This window comes from Gossypium hirsutum, chromosome A08 (assembly GCF_007990345.1).
Source record: "Gossypium hirsutum isolate 1008001.06 chromosome A08, Gossypium_hirsutum_v2.1, whole genome shotgun sequence".
In the NCBI taxonomy this organism is placed as follows: domain Eukaryota; kingdom Viridiplantae; phylum Streptophyta; class Magnoliopsida; order Malvales; family Malvaceae; genus Gossypium; species Gossypium hirsutum.
In genome coordinates, this window is record NC_053431.1 from 6770890 (window position 1) to 6790398 (window position 19509).

At 30.7% G+C, this 19509-nt stretch overlaps 1 protein-coding gene, 1 non-coding gene and 1 pseudogene across 2 annotated transcripts; 1 reads left to right on the plus strand and 2 right to left on the minus strand.

The window, feature by feature from the left end:
• The first annotated feature begins 955 nt into the window (after window positions 1-955).
• TRNAK-UUU (transfer RNA lysine (anticodon UUU)) lies at window positions 956-1028 on the plus strand. The gene has a single exon. It is a non-coding gene; the product is annotated as a tRNA-Lys (tRNA).
• A 983-nt stretch (window positions 1029-2011) lies between these two features.
• On the minus strand, window positions 2012-5258 carry LOC107961412 (probable sodium/metabolite cotransporter BASS3, chloroplastic). The gene is made up of 5 exons (XM_016897555.2): window positions 4761-5258; window positions 3367-3462; window positions 2951-3257; window positions 2609-2856; window positions 2012-2491 (listed from the first exon to the last, which is right to left on the minus strand). The coding sequence occupies exons 1-5, from the start codon at window positions 5108-5110 to the stop codon at window positions 2245-2247; spliced, it is 1248 nt and encodes a 415-aa protein (XP_016753044.1). The 5' UTR covers window positions 5111-5258; the 3' UTR covers window positions 2012-2244.
• Window positions 5259-11247: 5989 nt separating this feature from the next.
• Window positions 11248-15197, minus strand: LOC107954174 (linoleate 9S-lipoxygenase 5-like; annotated as a pseudogene).
• Window positions 15198-19509: the final 4312 nt, after the last annotated feature.

A 19509-nucleotide genomic window follows, 5' to 3' on the forward strand; every position in this document is an offset into this window, starting at 1 on the left:
AAAAAGCGTTTCGATTCTTGTCATAATTGTACCATACTTCAAAAAAGTATTTTGAATTTCGAATTCTAAAAATATGTCTTGATTTATTTTCGTACATTTTCTTATACAAACATAGGATTTTTTTAGATCACTTCAAATTGATATATTATTTGTATATCCACTAAATTCGAAAAAAACGTTTTCTCTATAGGGTTGAAAACAAGGGAAGGAAATATAGTAATTCAGAGAAATAATGATTCATAAAATCACAAATTTTAAATTTAATGGATTAGTTTTGACAATCCAGTTAAAGCTCTTATATATGTGCTCCGCAATCCGCTACAGTATACATATAAAAAAAGTTATTATTCTATTATTTAATTATTTATTATTATAAATTGAATATTATAAAAATAACAAATTATTTTAACACTAACATAACAAATACAAATGGGCGATGGGAAAATAAGAACCCGGAAATGAAAAAAAAAATATTCAAAAATTTAAGAAATCAATATATATATTTTTTGTTGTATTGGTGAGAAATGATAAAATTTCATATAAAAATCACAGATAATTATTTTATACTCCACAAGCGGATATAAGATGATGTTAAATATCTGTTTTTAATTATTTAATTATTATCTTATTATACATTGAAAATAGATTACATCAATCTAAACCTACTTGTGGAATTTTTGTATTCCACCGACGGGTGTATAGAATGATAATCCAAAAATAATATCTTAATATAAATGTATGAATGCTATAACATAATGTATCCCGTAGAAGCCAGAGGTGATGAAACACAGTTACAGCTTCAACTGGGGAGTATTTGACCCTAACGTCGTAATTCCCTCCAAAGAGAGGGCAAAAGTTGAGTTTGGTTTGGCAATTTTACTCTACTCTGGGATCGCATTGATAAGTGCTAAGGTCGATACCATTTTAAAACAGAACTTTCAACTTTTAAATGTGTGCCGTCTTAGCTCAGCCGGTAGAGCGCATGGCTTTTAACCATGTGGTCGTGGGTTCGATTCCCACAGACGGCGAACGGTTGTGTTGAATTTTATTGTTTAGTTCCTTCTTTTCTTCTTTGTTTATGTTATTATTATGATAAAATCCAATACCATTAAATAAAATAAATTTGACAAATGGTTGATTTATGTCTTTAAAAAATTAGGGTTAAAGTTACTACCTGAAAAGTTGACATTTCAATCTTTATATGTTAAGTTTGTCATTAATTGAATGACACAATTTAACGGTTGTGCACAAAAAAACCGAAAACAATTTTAGGTAATAGCAAAATCAATTTTCTACCTTTACTCATTCTTCAAAATTATTATTTAACTTTTTAATTTTATTTAATGTCATATTAGTTATGCTATTCTATTAACAACAAATTAACATGCAATGATTAAAATGTCAGTTTTTCAAACATACAAGGACTACAATGCTCTTTTCAATAATAGAGGGATTAAAATGAACTTTATGATATAGTACAAGGACTTGTTGCGAACTTTAACAAAAAAATAGATTACCTTCTACTTCCATACCTTAAGTTTTATATGTAAAATATCATGTTTACTATATTTTTTAATTTGAAAGATGGAAAATGTTAGAAAAATATATTTAAAATAATATAATTTATTTTGTAAAATAATAATATTTTAATAATTATTTAATTGAGTTAATTTATAACAACCATTTAAAAATGTTTAATATGGAATAGATATTTATAAAATATATTTACTAAGCAAATATATTTATAAAAGTTAAATAAGACTTTAATTGAAATAGTAAAGTAGGTTTAAATTTTATTATATTGTTTATATTTTTTATAAAAATAAAAACGTAAAAATACCATCAAAATAATATAACTTACTTAAAAAAGTAGAGATATTTTAGTCAAAATTTTAATTTGAGCTCGAGTTTAGTGGCATTCAAACTTGGCTCAACTCAATTATACCCCTAGCGCACAAGGTGCAAATTTGGAAGAAAGGAAGAGAGAGAACAAAAGAATGCACATTCAGAGTGAGAACCTAGATTTTGTGATTTATATACCTTACCTATACATGCATACATACAAAGATTAGCAACTTTCAAGTTACAAGTACTGCTTTTCTAACTGTTATATGTTCTAGGAACAGTTGTCCTTTTACCTTCTATGAATTGTACAACATTCCTTTTCCTATTTCAGACCGTCTTGTGTCGGAACTTTAGCTTGATTCAGCTCTGAGTTCCAGGAACATGTTTCGAGTCTTCGATTCATTGCGCCTCCTGAACAGCAGGGCCAGTTTGTGGGCCAAGTAAAGACGGTAAGTCTCTAAGACGGTAACCACTGCCCCATAAAGAGGCAAGTGAAAGACCCATAATAGCCATTACTATGACAGAGCATGCCGCTGGAACTGCTCGACTGCTACCTCCTAGGAACTGGATTGCCAGAAGCCCTGCCATTGTCGAGCTTTGCATTCCACTGCATAACGATACTGTTCGGCAAACTTCTTCTCTTTGCCTGCGCATAACAATATGGTATCCCCATATCGGTAACCGGTTATGCGTTGGACGTGGTTAAAGCAATTTTCGAGGAGCTTCTAAATACATAGGATGTAATATAGGAGGTTTGAATTACCTGAAAGAAGGAATCTTCAATATCCAATATCCGATAGCGAATGCCACAGCGTGAAACGCCAAAATCGGAAGAACCAATTGGAGACCATCTTTTGATAGAATTTGACTCTGATTCAGTGCAAGAGGGCTACCGATGCACAAGGATGTACAGATCATAGCAACAAAAGGCATCACAGGTTGGAGGATAGTAACTACTGGTTTTGCATACGTATTAAGCACAACTCCAAGAGCGACCGGAACAAGAACCACCTAACACGAACAACCGAGCTAACATTTTACATTTTTGCACCATAAAACAAAAATGCTAACTCGAGAATGCACATCGGTTTAATCTATACATTACCTGTAAAATTGACTTTGACATCATTACTGCATCAACTGGAACAACGGATCCAATGAGGAGGCAAGTTAAAAGGGGTGTGAGGAGCACCGATGCAATGGTGGTAAAGCTAGTGAGAAGAATACTCACTGCAACATCTCCTTTGCTTAAAAAGCTAGCATAACTAGACAATTGAGCCCCTGCAACACACGATGTGAGTATAAAACCGGCATAAAACATTGGAGACATGCCGAACGCCTTTGCAATTAGAACCCCGAGACCCGGTTTGAGCATATACTGTACGATAAGTCCAACAGATAGTGGTAATGGTCTGTAATGAAACAAAAACATAAAAAACTTGAGAAAAACGTCTAAAATGAACTGGTAGCAGCATAATTAGAAACTATATATAATACATATATATATACATACAGTTATACCTTTTCACTGCAAGTGCAAAATCATCCAAGGAAAGCTTAATTCCAATTGACAACATAATTCCACCAAGAGCAGGAGCATATAATTCCTTAGATACCCTGCATAATAGTTTTATTTATTAATTCCAGAATCATTGTCCATTGTCTAATAAACTATTGAGCATTTCTGGTTCCAAAGCGAAAGCCAACTTTGAAAGAAAAGAACATGAGAACTTGACAAAAATATAATATAAAAAAACCTGTCAAAAGAACTAATATTTAAAACGCAAAAAGTGGGGCAAAAATAGTAATGAATAACCAATGTATATATATAAACTATCTTGAACACTTGAATTAGGCAATTATTCTCGACTCTAAATTTTTTTTTGAGTCCTTTATAATTATTAAACTTGATAATTATTTCACATTTAACTTAGATTAGAAGTGATATCGGTTTAATTCAATCGGGTTTTAAATTTTTTGAACAGTTCATAATTTAGTTCTCAACTTTTCGTATTTATTTTTTATTTTTTATTTTAGATTTATTTTAACAAAATGAGCATTGCTTTATTTTATAGTTTTTGAATATTATTTGACAAAAATTTAAAATCCTTTTTATAAATACTTTAAAAAAATCAATTTTCAACCGTTTTTAAATTATTTCACTGTAAAATGTTTATTTTTATATCATAAAAATTAAAAATTAATTATATATTAAATAAAAAATAGACTTCATTCTGTTTTCAAATTTACATTCTATTGACTGTTCAAACATTTCGATTCGAGTTGGTTTTTGATTTTTGAGTCTTTCCTACTTGACATTAAGTTGAATTGACCCAAATAATAGAGATAAAGTACCATTTAGTTTTAAACTTGATAATTCTTTAACTCTATCCTAACAAATTTTTTATCCACATCAGTTTCACAACTTGACAACTTTTTCACTTTTATCCCAAAATTTGAATTGCATTAAAGGTGTGATGGGTGATACTAAATTTATATAGAATTTTAAAAGTCTACAAAATACAAAAAAATATTAGGAAATTATAAAAAAAATAAAAAATTTTCAAGTCCTAAGAGTGTCTGCAGAATCCAAATTTAGGGACTAAATTATGAAAATCTACCAAACTAAAGGATTAAAGTGTAAAACATTGGCAAGTTCATGTGCTAAATGCTGCTTTATCCCAAAATAATATGCTTTCATGTATTGAAACTGTAGTTCTTCAAAAGGACTCAATTATATAAAAATAAGAGAGGTTTCCCAACAACGGATTCAGATTCAGAGTACAGAGTAAAGCAAAACAATGGAATTTACACACACAAAAAAAAAATCGAAAACCCAGAAAGTTTAAAGAAAACAATCATTGAAAAAACTGATTAAAAAGCCAAAAAAGAAAAAAAAACGGAAAGAAGCTTACCAAGTGAAAGTGGAGGGTTGAACAAGAGAAGCAACAGCAGTAGCAGCGACGACGAAAGGAAGCATCGCCGACAAAGCCTGAGACAAATCACCTTTCGTTGCCCCACCATCTGTCTTATTCCCAATCGAGACCCTTTGCGACCCAATTCCTCGTACGTACGGCGTCGTCGAACAGGCGAATACCAACAACCTTCGTCCATTACCTTTGCTGCCGACGTCGACACAACCGTTCCTCCCACACGGAATCGAACCAATTCTCGAATAACAACACGGCGTTACTTGTTTCGAACAGATTGAGAGCTGCTTCCCGGTGGGGACTGCGAGAGAAAGAAAGGGAGTGATCGACGTCATTGCGGTGGATCGATGTTTTCTTCACTATTTAAAGCCGGCGCCGGAGATAGGTGGTGGCCTGCCGGGGAGGTTTGAGTAATGGAAGGGTGGCGAAAACGAAACCAAAGGAGGTGATGGATTTGGTTTTTGTATGTTAACATGTAGTTTGGGAACTTTAGAGTGTGCTGATAGTGTAGTTTAAATTGGACGGTCACGATGAAGTCAAAGTCATTTTGTGATATTTGCAATGGAGTCCTTCAACCGTTACACATTTCTACTATCTTCCCAATTTAGATTCTTTTGTCTCATAAATAATCATTCTGGTTTGACAAAAAAGCAATATTATTTTTTCTTAAATGAAATTTATTGGGTATAATAATTAAGAAATTATTTTTAAAAATGGATATTTTTATTAATTTGCATACTCTTACCCTTTATGCATCTCTAATTTCCCTTTAATTACACATTATTAAACTTATTCACTTTAATTAAATTATTTTAATTTTCACCTCACTTCCTTTCAAAACTAATTTTCTAAAAAGTTTATTAACTTTGTTAGCGTGACATATACATGGATTGCCACCTGAAAGATATGTCAACATTTAATTAATTTTTTTAAAAATATTTTTTATACTTTTTTAATGATTTTGAATTTTTAAAAAAATGATTTTATAAAATTTTTAAATTTTTTAAAATTAAAAAATAATTAAATGTTGATATGTCATTAATGTGGTATTCCATGTGTATGTCAGGTCATCAAAGTGAAAAAATGTTATTTTTCATCTATTTTAAAGTGATTTGACAAGAAAGTACAAATTTAACGACTAAAAAGATGAAAAATAAATGAATGATTAAAATATTTTTTTATAAAGTTGGAGGGTAAAAAAAATCATTATGCCAATAATATTATTTAACCATCACAGTTTCAAAGTTTGAGATTAATAAAAAAAATACATATATATATTTTTAAAATAATAAAAATGCGAAGATTAATAAAACATAAAACATGGTTTATCGTAAAAAAGATTTATGGCTGGTAGCAAGATAAATTCGTATTTTTAATATATTTATTTTTAGCTAATTATCGGATAAAATGCTATTAAATTTGGGTTTTTCTTATCAGGAATGAAGTTGGTGTGTTGAATTTAAACTCTTACAAAAAAAAGGAGGGCTAAATTGGAACAAAAAGTAAAGAGGAGGGCTTGATTGAAAGATTGAAGATTTAAAGTTAGCTAGATAAAAATTAAAGGGTTGAAGATCTAAAAAAGTGGCTAGATAAAGATTGGAGTACACCGAGATAAAGGCTAAGCTTAAAAATATTTTATTTACCAATTTACTTTATTTGCTTAAATTTATTTTTGAAATTTTGATTTTGTTTTTATTTTATTTTATTACACTTCGTATTTTCTTATTTTATTATCTTTATCAATTTAAACCCCCTATTTTATTTTTTTTAGCATTGTTACGTACAGGTCGTGAGCACGACTATGATCGCAACAGCGAATCTAGTCACAAGAAAAGGTGAAATTAGATAATCAGTCCATGTGGATTGGACTTTACTCCTATATATTTTCAATTTATTGTTATATTTATCGTAAGAATTTATATTTGGTAGTTTTAACGTCCATTAATAGCTTATATATATTTAATTTGATCCATATATATAAATTATCACCATATTAAAATTTTATAAAAATATAAAATGTTTTTGACATGGCACACAAGACGAACGTATGAATTATCATTGGAGTAAAGGATCTAAATGAATTAAACACAAAAAGGTAAGGGGAAAAGAAGTATATGCTTGAACTCAAGGGCGTACGGAAATAAATAATCATATTATATGATACCTTAGGAAACTTGTCGAACATAATAAGTGGAGGATGGGAATTTGGTTGAAATGTGTTAGAAAATGATTGGATTCTAGTTTGGAATGTTGTTTGAAAGGTTTGAGTCTATCAAAGGCTCTGCATGTCCATGCATGTCAACTAACGTCACATCAATGCACCACGTGTTCTTATATCGTGTTTCCTTATATTTTAGAATTATCCAGATGTGTTTGGGGTTAATTCTAAAAATAGTCACTTATGTTTGGTAAAATTTATATTTTGATTATTAAACTTTAATTTATTACAATTTAATTTTTAATATTATCAATTTATAATATTTGGGTCATTGAAACGTAAACCTATTTAAGGGCCGAGTTATTTATCTAGGCCTGAAGATTTATCTGAAATTTGGAAGAGTTTGGATAAAATTAGGCCTAAAATTGGACTTCGATAAAAAATTAGGACTTGGGCTTAAACATTTAATGTCTGGGCCCGATAATACCCATTTTTAAGTTTACTATACTTTATATTATATCATTTTTATATATTATGTAATTTATTACAAATTAAAAAAATAAAATTTTATACTAAATATATAATACTACTCTAATGTAAATAATAAAATAATGTTAAGATGACTATATAAAAAAATTCAATTAATAAAAAATATATAAAATTATTAAATATTAAAATAATGTAAATTTTTTAAAACAAAATTAAAAATAATATGGGTGGGCTTAGTTTTTTTTTTTTGTAAATACGGGAGAATTTGGATAAAAATTTAAACTTATATTTCGAGTTTTATCGGACTTAAACAAATATAAAATACGTTAATATTATACTTAGATCTGATTTAAATCTGACCCGACCCGACCCATTAACATATTTATTAAATCACATATGATCCATTAAATGCTGATGTGACTATAATTTAAACACGTTTTTTCTTAAATTTTGAACAATTCTCTCCATTGTTTTTTCGTTTCTTCTGATTCTTCTCTCGTCTCTTCCTTTCAGCATCATCATCACCATTTTCTCTCAAATCCGAACGATAGTTGCGTTACTGCCATCATTTCAGGCGATATTGATTGTCGAAATCCACAACCAAATTCTTCTTCTCTTTCTCCTTTCCTTATTAGTTTGGATTTTGAGACTATTATTTTTTAACAATTACCTAAAAGCAAAATTTATTAAATAAACATTGTTATAGAATTTTTTTTGTCTTCTATGACTTAAACATCTTGTAGTCTTATTTTTTCATAAAATCATAATAACTTAAAAAATTCGATTTTGGAGAGATTCAATTAAACTGGAGTAAAATTATAGTAATACAAGTCTTAGAATTATGCATAGTTCATCTCTAACTCGTAAATAAGATGATAATACGCTTAAGCACACTCGAACTCACGTCCTCTTATATTGGTAACAACTCATGCCAATTGAACAAAAACTCAATTTACAACTTAATTATAATAGTTTATTTGTAAAATTTATAATTATTTATTTTAGAGAATTTGGTTTGCTTTTAATATGAAAAGAAAAGAAAAACTAAATTTTATAATATAAATCTTCAAGTTTTATGTTCTACTTAATACGACTTCACGTTAAGAAAACTGGATTTTTTTAATAATTTGAGTCTTTTTCTAAAGGCTTAATGGCAAATTTAATCACTAACATTTGCATGTTTTGTCAAAATAATCCTAATTGTATTTTTTAACATTTTTTCGCTATCAACTTTTGTAGGAATATAAGTTATTATAAATTATTAATGTGTGTGTCGATTTGGTTTTTTTTAAGTAATGTAAGTTATTATAATTTTATTTAAAATAAAAAAAATGGAATATTTCTTTTCAAAAAAATAAAACCATATAAAAAAATAATAATTACTATTAATCAAATATTTTTCGTAAAAAAATTAATCAAATAAATTCAAGTTCGTGACTTATCACAATATCAAAATTCAAAATTTAATAAAAATAAATTATTTTCCTAAAACATTCAATAAACATTTTTAAAAAAAAAGATACTTACATGAATAGTATGAAAATAAGAGGTATTTTTGACTAAAATTTTAAATTCAACGAGTTTACACTCTTTATTATAACATCTTGAAACGAATATAAAATTATGGGATGGTCGAAATGTTAGGAATCTCAATACCATAATCTTATTCTGGAGTATAATATTAAGAGCTATAATATAAAATTCGACAAACCAAACACCCCTTAAGTTATTCAAGCATATTTTATAAAAGAGAAAGTTACTAGTGTATGATTTATTTATGAGTTAATATTTAATATACTAGGAATATATTTCTTTAACACCACAAACACAGTTCAAAAACTTTCTGCGTCTCATTTTTTATATATATTTATTTTAATATTATAATATACAATATACATTTATAATCACTTAATTTTATTTGAAGAATCTAAAACCTTTATTGACAGTATACTTACCTAGCATTTCCTCAATGAGACAATACACTTCGCTTTCAGCTATATATTATAGGTTTAATGGTGTAAAAAGCTCTCAAACTTTTTCAAAACAAGAACTTAAACTCTTTTTGCACACAATTGGGTACTTAAACTGCTAAAATGCATAAAAAAACCTTTCAAACTTAAAAAAAAAAAGGCAAAATGCATAAAAGAAAGGCTAAAGGGTGGATCTAGGGGCTGGCAGGGGCCCCAACCCCCCTAAAATAAACTTTTTTTTTCCGTTTAGGTTATTTATAATTTATAAAATTTTAAATTAGTAATAGTAAAAATTCACTTTGCCTCCAAATGATAAAAATTTAATTTAATCCTCTAAAAATTATAAAGATATAGGTTATTAAAATGACGAAATTGCATTTTTTATCATAAAAATATATAATTTAATTTCGCCCCCCCAAAAAAAAATTCTGACTTTGCCCCTGCCCCTAAGTCGTATTTCTGGATCTGCCACTGAAAAATGCCCTTTGGCTGTTAAAGTTAGCCATCCCTAATTTTTTGAGTTAAAATCACCACATGTCACAATTACGACTTGACAAGTGGCAAAAAAATAAAAATTAAAAATCAATAAAAGTTGTAAAATTTATTAAATTTTAATAACAAAATATATAAAATATTTAAAACTTATTAAAAATTAGAAAAAAATATAAAAATATAAAAATCGTAAAAAAAGTGTAAAATTTTACAAATATCATAAAATATTATAAAATATATAGAAATATAGAAAAAATTTAGAAAATTATATAAAATTGTAAGAAAATTATAAAAAAATGTAAAAAATATAAAATTCGTAAAAAAAATTACAAAAATTATCGTACCAAAAGAAGTATTTTATAATTTTTCTATAACTTTAACAGTCAAAGGGCCTTTTTTAATGTTGGATCCAAAAATATGACTTACGGGGTAGGAACGAAGTCAAAAAAAAATTTCAGGGGTCAGAATTAAATTATATATTTTTATGATAATAAAAATGCAATTTCACCATTCTAATCGCTTATATCTTTATAATTTTTAGAGGATAAAATCAAATTTTTATTATTTTTTGGGGGTCAAAGTATAATTTTACCATTACTAATTTAAAATTTTATAAATTATAAAAAGCTTAAATGGAAATTTTTTCATTTTAGGGGGCTGAACCCCTACCAGCCCCCTAGATCCACCCCTGGCCTTTTTGATGCATTTTAGCAATTCAAGTATCTAATTGAGTGAAAAAAAGGGGCTTAATGACTTTTTTTTTAAAGTTTGACGGCATTTTTTATTAATTTTGACAGTTTAAGTACTCAAATCAGTGTAAAAAAAAGTAGGGCTTAATTGTTTTTTTTGAAAAAATTTGAGATTTTTTTATGCATTTTGAAAGTTTAAATACCAATTGAGTGTAAAAAAAAGGAGACTTAATTACTTTTTTTGAAAAAATCCGAAGATTTTTTTACAACTTTAAGCCTATATTATATTTACAAATGAACAAATTGTAATATTTTTTTTATTAATTGAAACAGATTATAAAACCCAAGATTTTTGTTTTGGATTAAGATTATAAAACATATTATATCCAAAACCTAATTTTTTTCAAATATTGGTATAAACGTATACTAATATGATACGATGTCGATACTCAGATATCAGCCATTGAAATCTCAAAATAAAAAAAATTAATATTTTAAAACTTGACATAATTACCAAGCAATTATTAAATTAAATATCAAGGGAATGTCTGTTATTGGATTCCAATAACTCAAATTAACTATTAATTTAGGTCATTTGGATGAATATTTTTGAATTAAAATTATTTTTATAAATATTAATTTTTTTTATCATATAGGTAAAATAGCCGAGAAAATTAAACGGAAATACTGTTAGGGATTCCCCTTTCATTAATATCCGTCTTCTCAGGATGATGTTTCCCTTTCTCCTTAGATGTTGGACGCATGGATTTTGATGTATCAGGGTACAAGAGCTTGTACGGTATCTTTGCATATCCCCACCTATTCATTAGAAGATATTCTTTATTCCTCTCCTTTATATTTCGCTCTATTGCTTCAAGGTTTTCCCCGAATTCTTTGAACTTTTTCTGAATTATAGAATCGTGACCCTCAATCAATGGCCACTCTTTTTGGGGTGATGTTTGACCCAAATAAATCTCATCTGATGTGTGTCGTGACAGAAGATCCATTACCGCAAGTGCCAACTTCATTTGGAACTTATCAGGCAACATCTCCTCCACGAACTTCATGATATTCACTTCTTTATAGACTTCTTCCTCTTTTGGGAGGAATTTTGGGACGATTTGGGGGCCAACCCCCGTATCCATACTGTCTGAAGTTCACTGCTGCATGCAAGCCTGAAGTGATCCATATGAGAGTTGCCAGAGCTTTTACGAGGCTTTCGAATGTATTAATGTCGTACCATCCCTCATTTCGATCTTTATGTCCTCTCGTTTTGACTTCATTCCACCATTCTTGGATTTCCTCATCTTCCTTCACATCATTGTTGTTATGGTAGAAAACACTGCAGTATTCTGTCACCCATGTTTCAATGGCGGTCCATATCTCAATTCCATCTTTTGCATAGGGATAGTCTTCTAAAACCAGCTCCACCTCAGCGTCAACCTCAAACATCGTCTGTTCTGCACCTGTCGCCGCCTTGTTGCTTGATTTGTCTGTCCCGACCTGTTCCATTGGCCCCGATACAACCTCATCTCTGACTCTGCGTTTCGCCATACCTCTGAAAATGTTATGGTCCTCATCGTTAGTTGTACAACTTGGAACATTTAAAGGAAGTGAATCCATTCAATTCTAATGGACTCAAGAATTACCAACCTTTCGAGAAGGTCTTCAGGAAGAGCCTGCTTATCAAATCTCCATTCTTTATACAAGTGAGAAGACAATTCCATGGAGTATTCACCAGTAAAAAGAAGAGTCTCCAGAATCCCTCCAGCATTAAGGAAGATGGCTCGAGCCAATGCATTTATATGCAGTGTGTCTTTGAAATGAGGATCCAATATTCTATGGATTGGATGCGTTACGCTCAACCGTCTTCTCGTCGCAATTATGAATGGCTCAACTACTGCATGTGTATGCAACCTTGATTTGGATGCATTGGCACATCAAAACAAACATATAAATTTAACAGATACGAAATTAATTGGGTTAATTTAATGATTACTACTTACCAATGGCTAACTAACTGGTGGTAAGCTGCATAAACTCCCATAGGAGAGTATCTTGTGGAAGCATCAATCTAGGAGAGTCACCAGGCAAGCTTAGTTCTATTCCTACTGGTTGAAGCGTTACGGACGATAAGTCCGGTGCTATTAGTATTGTTCGAGTTGCGTAAGCACAAACACCTTTCCCATTTATCATTGTCAGAAATTGCTCAAGGTAATGATGATCCAAGATGAATGCCCTATTGGCTTCAATTGCCTGCCATATAGTGTTATGTATGTATTCATAAAGTAGTTAATTTGAAAGGAAAAGAAATACATAAACTTGTTTTCTTTTTTACCTTAAACACATCTAGCAATTGCGGCTGTTTAAGCTTCTTTCCCTGTAGAACCTGCAACGTTTAAAATACTGGTTTATAAGCTCAAACATTATATGTTATAAACCTAGGAAAGAGATTGCTCAAGGTAATGGTGATCCAAGATGAATGCCCTAGTGGCTTCAATTGCCTGCCATATAGTGTCATGTATGTATTCATAAAGTAGTTAATTTGAAAGGAAAAGAAATACATAAACTTGTTTTCTTTTTTACCTTTTTGAAATCTTGCAATTGCGACTGGTTAATCTTATTGTCCAGCTGAACCTGCAACGTTTAAAATACTGGATTGTAAGCTCAAACATTATATGTTATAAACCTAGGAGAGAGATTGCTCAAGGTAATGGTGATCCAAGATGAATGCCCTGTTGGCTTCCATTGCCTGCCATATAGTGTTATGTATGTATTCATAAAGTAGTTAATTTGAAAGGAAAAGAGACACATATCTCTGCAAAATGATCTTGAACAAACTAGTTTTCTATTTCATACCTCTGGCTTATCTTCAGGTGACTCGTAATCCAACATTTTATAAAAAATTTCGTATAGAGGTAATAACTCCTCTCGCTGCAACGTTTATAATAATGTTAAGAGTTTCCAATCTATTAATTCTTAAGGCTCAAATATTATATATTATAAACCTAGGAAAGCGATACCTTCAAGTGCCGGATTCGAACAGGATTTGTTCCTGCAAGCATTTGGCGACCAAACTCCTTGTCCTCAGCCCAAGCGACTTTGTCCTCTTACAACAACAAACAAAGTAAAGAACATTAATCATAAACATAAATTGTAATTTCAATCAGCGTATCTTTAATCATATATTGTGGTTATTGTGATTGCAAACCTCGTGATAAATAGAAAAAACATCTATAGCAGCTATAAGTTCATGTTTCCCACCTGCTATAATTGAAGGCAATTGAGCACTGACATGTTGTCTTTTGAGAGCAAGAGTGGCAACAACTTGGTTAAGAATTTCCTTGGGTACCAATTTTTCTAGCCGCTGCTTGTCCGAATCAAAAATGTCTTCCACTTCTTTGTCTGCATAAAAGCCTATAATGTCTTCAAAAATGTCTTGTTCCCCACTTGGATCTGACACTGACCTGCTGGGACCTCCATGAGAAGATGGTAATTTTAGCTTTCTACAGAAATCTATTATGGATCGAATGAATCTAACATCTTTCTTTGATATCGCTGCCTTGGGTACAAAGAAATGTGCAACTTTAGTGACGAAGTCGGGACATTCTCGATCCCACAAGTGTTGGAGCGTTGATTCCGGCGCAAGAAATCGAATAAGAGCCTCGACGAAGTTGTTTTTCAGTTCTTGTAGTTTTTCGTCGCTCATTCGCTCATCGGGTCGAACATAAAACTGGAAGCAGCTTGCTGGTCCTGACTCCCTTGAATGGTCTATTTCACATACAACCAAAGATATCAAATGAAAGCAATTCAATGAAAAATAAATAATTAGACAAATTTAAATTTATATATTCTATTTATATGTACCGTGTTGGCAATTAGGATGGCCCGTTTTCAACCGACGTGGGTATGGAAATTTAGTGGAACCACCCAACACAGGTCTATCATACAGTCGACCATTTTCAGGATCTCCAAGATTATTATAGACATCATAATCATAAATTCGATCCCATGGGTTCCATTCACCCTTCCGTCTTGGGTCTTGCAGTTTCTGAAGTTCTTTTTTTATCAATTCTACTAAACCTTGTGGCGTTTTATTTGGACGATATAACTGTTAGAAGTACAACACTTCCAATCAGAATCAAATATTACATGCATTGAACTACATATAATTTAATTACTAAGTTATCTCAATTATAAATATGTAAGTATGTTAGCATACTTGATCTGAGAAGAAAATCCGTTTAAATCTGGTTTTGGTGATGGGGTAAACTCAAGAACCGCAATAAAAATGAAACTTTCATTCCTCGAGAATACTTGGATGCTTAATGTAATGCAATGTGACGGATTTGAGGAAAAACTCATGCTTCTTATCTCTGTTTTCAACAACAAAAGCTCCTGGAATCCCAAAATCTCGCGTCACCTCGAATTTCAATTTGAATTTGATCACTTTCGTGGACACCTTCACGCTTAAAACTTCATGTTTTTTCCTTTCCAGCTCTTTTCCCTTCATTACATATGCATTCTCACTTTTAATCCCTTTTCTCGTTGCTACAATATATATATTCGTATAACTATAAACTAGAATCAAATTATTACAATATGCAAATAAAAAAAAAACAGATTGATAATCGAAATATATTTTGACCTAAATCAAAATAAATTATGTGATTTAATAAAAGAAAAAATAAAAAATAAATCAAAATATTTTATTTTTAAAACATAATAATATAGCCATGTCTGGGTATGGTATGACAATGCATTGTATATATTTACTTGGATCCTTGTTGTCTTGGCTGTAAAGCCGAACAACAACAGATAATCCAGAGGCACAGAGGGAAAACCAAGGACTGCGATCGATCTCAAATTCTCCTTGGATAATGTATGTTTGAGGGTCATGGCGATGGCAACATGCTTGTAGTAATCCACAACAACCCGCGGTTTCTACCATAATTTGTTGCTTCCTTTTTCATTTCCTAAGCCTTTTTCTTTCGTACTTTTTTCTTTTAATCCAATAAAAAAAGATCGCCACCTGTTTGATGAATAGCATACAAGATATTTTAGCAAAGCTATGGAACTTAATCCGAGCTCCAGGAGAGAGCAAATATATAATGCTTGCAGTAGATCATTTTTCATGGTGACGCGATGGAGTCGAAGGAGCTAGCCAGCTAGCCCCATAAGCATGTGGAATGTTCTTGGCTTTAGTTGGGAGGTTAAGCTTTGAATCTAATACATTGCCTAGCCTTGTTCGCCACTCTTTTACCTCAAATTAGATTCCCACACCCTCGTGTTTTCTGCTTGCTTTCCTCACTACTAACAATAAAATAAAAATGTATTTTACATTTTCAAATTTAAATGAACTTTTTTTACTGGTCCTTCCAGGCTTTCTGTATCACTTTATCCTTACAAATAAAATCTTCCCCTAAGGCTTAAGTTCGACGGGTTTGGAACTAAAGTATGTGATGATAAAACCCAATACCATCAAATCAAACAAATTTAACAAATGGTTGATTTATGTCTTTAAAAAAAATAGGGTTAAAGTTACTACAAGTCCATTTACCATATCAAAAAGTTCAATTTAGTCCTATTTTATTTTAAAAGTCTTTGTATTTTTGAAAAGTTGACATTTCAGTCTTTATATGTTAAGTTCATCATTAATGAAATGACACGATTTCACGGTTCTTGACGTGGCATTAAATAAAAAATTAAATCAAATTTAAAAGTTTACTGGTTTTAAAAACAAATGGAATCACGTGGCTTAATGATGGCTAACGTGGACAAAACACAACAAAAATGTACAAAAAGAACAAAAAAAATTTGAAAACAATTTGAGGTAATAGCAAAATCAGTTTCTTACCTTTGTTCATTCTTCAAAATTGTTATTTAATTTTTTAATTTAATTTAATGCCATGTCAGCCATGTCATTCCATTAACAACAAAGTTAACGTGTAATGATTAAAATGTCAGCTTTTCAAACGTACTGATAACATGTTAATTTGCATGACATTTTGTGTTTAATTCGGTTTATTTCTGAATTGATCTTTTCTAAATTAGTACTTTTATGTTCTAATCTTATCAGTGATGCAATTGGGTCGCTAAGAGACAAAAACGAGTAGGAAAGGGCCAAATTGAAACACGATCAATAAAATGAGGCCGAATAAAAAAATGTGGAGAAAACCAATGACTCATCAGAATTTTTGGCTTTGTAAAAGCCAAAAATGGAAAAAAAAAAATTCTTATTTTATTTTGATTTTATGTTAAAGTGGTTAAGACGAAAATTAGTTAATTCCATGTATATAAATAGGGCCTTAATGCACTTAGGAAAGACATCCCTTAATTTTACATTCTGATTTCAATTTGGAATTGAATAGAATTAATTTCTTTTTTTTTTACTTTCAATTTGGCGTTAACCTTCTGTTGCATTGTTTCCAATTCTTGTTTCTTTTTCAAAATTCGTCTAATTACTTTTCAAGTCCTTTTCCTTCTCAATTTCCACCATCTTTCATCCAAATCCAATCACCTTCCATAACCTACAAGCATGATTAAATCCATGCTACACTAAATTCTAACTTAGCTTTAGGCCGGTGTTCTTTCCGGTCGGGAACAGTGAGATACGTATTCATACTTAAAATCCTTCCAATCGGTATTCATTTTTTTCCTAAGTATCGGGATAGACAAATCATTCTTTAAAGTTAAACTCGATTTCAAGACAAGGTGCACGTTGGGTTGGAGTTGTGTTTGTTGACAGCTAGAGAAACGAGTCAGCCGTGCTGTATTCAGATCTCCGAGAACAAATCAAGGAAGAAGTGATCGGGTTTAAACAACCCCATATGGTTGAGGCCGTTGATTCGAGTTGGGTTCTTCAGAGCACAAGGCTACCGGAATCTTGAATCAGGAACACGTGTATCTCGGTTAAATAATCGATAAAGGTTGGTTTATAGATCGTACTGGGACCAACTACGAGAGGAAAAATTGGTGGTTAGGACATTCTTAACTACTATAACCATCTTAGCTTTTGGAGGAAAAAATCAATTTTCAAGGATCAATTCTTAAACCGGAATCTTCCAAGTCTAGGGCTAAAGCTTATTATCTTTGATTACAAAATCCGAATTTAATTTCCAATTTAATTTCTAATTGATGATGTCACGAACTAACTAAAATTATGACAAAGGCAAGAGCACCTATCGAATGGTAGTATAAATATGGTGAGTCGGGAATATCGTATCCACAAGGACTAAAAGTACTAGTAGTTACTATCTTTTTATTATTTAGCCGATAAAATTGAAGAAATTTATTTTTAACCTAATTTTAACTAAACTAATTATTAAGACGAAACAGAGAGTAAAATAGGAAAATAATAGAATAAACCAATTGAAAGAGACAATACCTAAGAAAGAATCCACCTAGACTTCACTTATTATTCTAAATCTGAATTAAACGATTTATTCACTTGTCTTGATCCGTAGAAATACCTACCTTATGTTAATATCTCTTTCGAGAATAAAAACAACTGACTCTAGGTTGATTAATTGAAATCTCTTTCTAATTAAAACCCCTATTGTCGCATTTACTCGATTCATAGATTCCCCTATTAGAATTGACTCTAATCCGGTAGATTTGTGTTGTCCTATTTATAGGATTGCATGCAACTCCACTCAATTATGCCAGATCTACTCTTAAACAAGAACTTTTGCTCCACTGAATTAAGCACATCAATCACAAATTAATATCCTGAAAACATTAAAACATGAAATATGTACAAATAATTGAGATCAATAATCAAATAATAAGATCTGTCATAGGTTTCATCTTCCCTAGGTATCTAAGGAATTTAGTTCATAATTGAAAAGGAAAACATCTCAAAATTAGGAAAACAACAAGACATAAGAAACCCAAAAACTTCTAAAGAAATTGAATGAAGATCTTCAATCTTGAAGGAGATCCTGCTTCTGAGTTGAATCTGTTGGCGTTCTTTGAGTCTTTTCTGCGTTCTACTCTGCATGCTCCCTTAGATCTTCTTCTAGGGTGTATTTTTAAACTTTAGAATGCTCAGAAACCCTAAAAATTGGCTATTTCCACGTAAAAGAGAAACAGGGAGCGATATCGACACGGGCTGGAACATGGGCGTGTGGCCAGCCCATGTGGTTCACACGAGCGTGTGCTCAGCCCGTGTGGAACTGGCTTGGCAGTGTGGATCCTTAAGATAGCCCATTTTGTCTGATTTTGGCCCGTTTTCAGCTCCTTTTGCTCCACTATGCTCACCTAAGTATAGAAACATGAAATTAGAGGATTAGGAGCATCAAATTCACTAAATTATGTAATAAATCATCCAAAAACATGCCAAACATAGGATTAAAACATGTTACACTTATGGTTTATCACTAATTTATTTAATTATTTATTTATGTTGTTTCAATTATTTAGTTTCTAAACATTTTCAAAACCCCCACATTTATTTGTTAATTTTTTTTGCAAGTCCATTTGGAGTCATGGGCACGACTTTTGCCACGACCTTTGACACGACAAACGTTCTTTTCATAAGGTAAATGCAGAAGTTGATAATAACATCCAATCCCTGTGGACTCAACCCTACTACCACTCTTTATTACCATTTAGAGTTATTTCTGTAGGAATTATTTTTTGTGGTTTCGACGTCCATCACATACAAGGACTAAAATGTTCTTTTTAATAATAGAGGGATTAAAATGAACTTTATGATATAGTACAAGGACATGTTGCAAACTTTATCAAAAAAATAGATTACCTTCTACTTCTATACCTTAAGTTTCATATGTAAAATATCGTGTTTACTACATTTTTTAATTTAAAATGTTAGAAAATATATTTAAAATAATATAAGTTGTTTTGTAAAATAATAATTATTTAATTGAGTTGATTTATAACAACCATTTAAAAATGTTTAATATGGAATAGAT

Bases quoted from the DNA above. Each gene is read 5' to 3' on its own strand.
- LOC107961412 (XM_016897555.2), bottom strand. From the start codon at position 5,110: ATGACGTCGATCACTCCCTTTCTTTCTCTCGCAGTCCCCACCGGGAAG. The intron at 2,857-2,950 runs GTAATGTATAGA...TGTTCGTGTTAG, and splicing joins TGTCAAAGTCAATTTTACAG to GTGGTTCTTGTTCCGGTCGC. The intron at 2,492-2,608 runs GTAATTCAAACC...TGTTATGCGCAG, and splicing joins TTGAAGATTCCTTCTTTCAG to GCAAAGAGAAGAAGTTTGCC.